General features: G+C 50.7%; 1 protein-coding gene across 1 annotated transcript; it reads right to left on the bottom strand.

The window, feature by feature from the left end:
- Positions 1-589: 589 nt before the first annotated feature.
- Positions 590-1449, bottom strand: LOC108687220 (ELKS/Rab6-interacting/CAST family member 1-like). The gene has a single exon (XM_018192880.1). It carries the CDS (start codon positions 1427-1429, stop codon positions 590-592), a length of 840 nt encoding a protein of 279 aa, XP_018048369.1. The 5' UTR covers positions 1430-1449.

The raw sequence follows: 1449 nt of genomic DNA, 5'->3' as shown, positions 1-1449 counted from the left end.
TTTTTTTCTTAAAAAATAAAATAAGTTTCTGACTAAAATTTAGAATACACGGGAGTCTTATTCTCGAAAAATATGGATCCAGAAACACTCTGTATTACGTAATCTTCTCGATTTATTTATTTTGAGGAACTAAAGATTCCCATTTAGAGGACTAACCCATTTAACCCTTTCAACATACACTACACAAATATCTACTTATATATGATAATCTTCTTGACCGCAAACATAGTTAGAGATAATTAGGTCAAACACATTTTAGTATTAAAATATTCTGCAATGTACGCAATCTCGTGATTATAAAAAAAGGTTAACATCGAGCACACCAGGTCGCGTTCCGCGACCTGATTTCGAGAGGACGGCCTTCGCGCAAGGACGCGCGTGACGTGACAGTCGCAATGATCTCGGCCAGGATATTCCATATATTTCCGTGGCTTTCTAAGGACATCTCTTCATGTTTTAATCGTAAAATGGGAAGCTATTATAAGCATCCCGTACAGTATTCGTGCGGGTCCAACGGAATCCAATAATCGAATCCTATGCTGACGCGACCACACACGCACACGAAGACGCGGCACACGCGCTCACAAGGCTAAACCGAACATCGCGAATCGACCGCAAAAGAGAATTTTCGACTGACCTGATTCTCTGAATTGAGTAGCTTAAGTTGTTCGTTGATTAGACTGTATTTGGTGCTCTCCTCCTTGCGCAACGCCCGTTCCTTCTTCAGTTCTGGACTCCAAAAGGTCTTGATACTGTGCATCGAGCTGCCCAATTTTTGATTCGTCAACTCGAGCTCCTTCTTCAGGTTACCGAGCTCACGTTGTAGATCGTTGTTCTGATGCTGGAGCTCACCGATGTAGCCTCCGCCGTCGCGTAGCATGTGCGGATTCGGGCTCTGACGCGCTGACCTGGAACCGTATAACTCGTCTTCCAGGTAGAGTCCGCGATCGCGACTACGTTCGCGACTCGGCTCGCGTATCGGCACGAATTCCCGATCATGATCGAGAACGCCAGCGGAGGCACGATCGAGGCTGGTGTAACGCGCTACCATGCCCGCCGAGCTGGACATGGCGGGTCTCGAGGCGCTTCTGGATCGGTGATGTCCGCCCCCACCGCCCCCGGTCGACATACTCCTACCCCTCTCCTCGAGCATCACGGGACTGCCGAGGTCCTCGTCGCGGGAGTAGTACGGGCTGCCCAGCTGATGGTGATGGTAGCCTCCGCCGTAGCCTAAGTGCTCCGGCGAATTGTTACCACTGCGAGTTCCCCGTTTACGACCACCGAGCGGACTTCCACGACCGCTGGCATAACTTCGCGACGGACTGCGATCGACGGTTGGCAGTTCGCCCACGCGACGACCGCTGCGTGGCGAACGTGTGCCACCACCTGGACCGATCACGCCACTGCTCGAGTAAAGATCCCGTGACATTCTACGGGAAACCTCGGCGT

Source organism: Atta colombica, unplaced genomic scaffold, assembly GCF_001594045.1.
Source record: "Atta colombica isolate Treedump-2 unplaced genomic scaffold, Acol1.0 scaffold202, whole genome shotgun sequence".
In the NCBI taxonomy this organism is placed as follows: Eukaryota; Metazoa; Arthropoda; class Insecta; order Hymenoptera; family Formicidae; genus Atta; species Atta colombica.
This window is presented reverse-complemented; position numbering and strand designations above follow the sequence as displayed.

Excerpts from the sequence above, each read along its gene's own strand:
- LOC108687220 (XM_018192880.1), bottom strand. The coding sequence starts at position 1,429 with ATGTCACGGGATCTTTACTCGAGCAGTGGCGTGATCGGTCCAGGTGGT.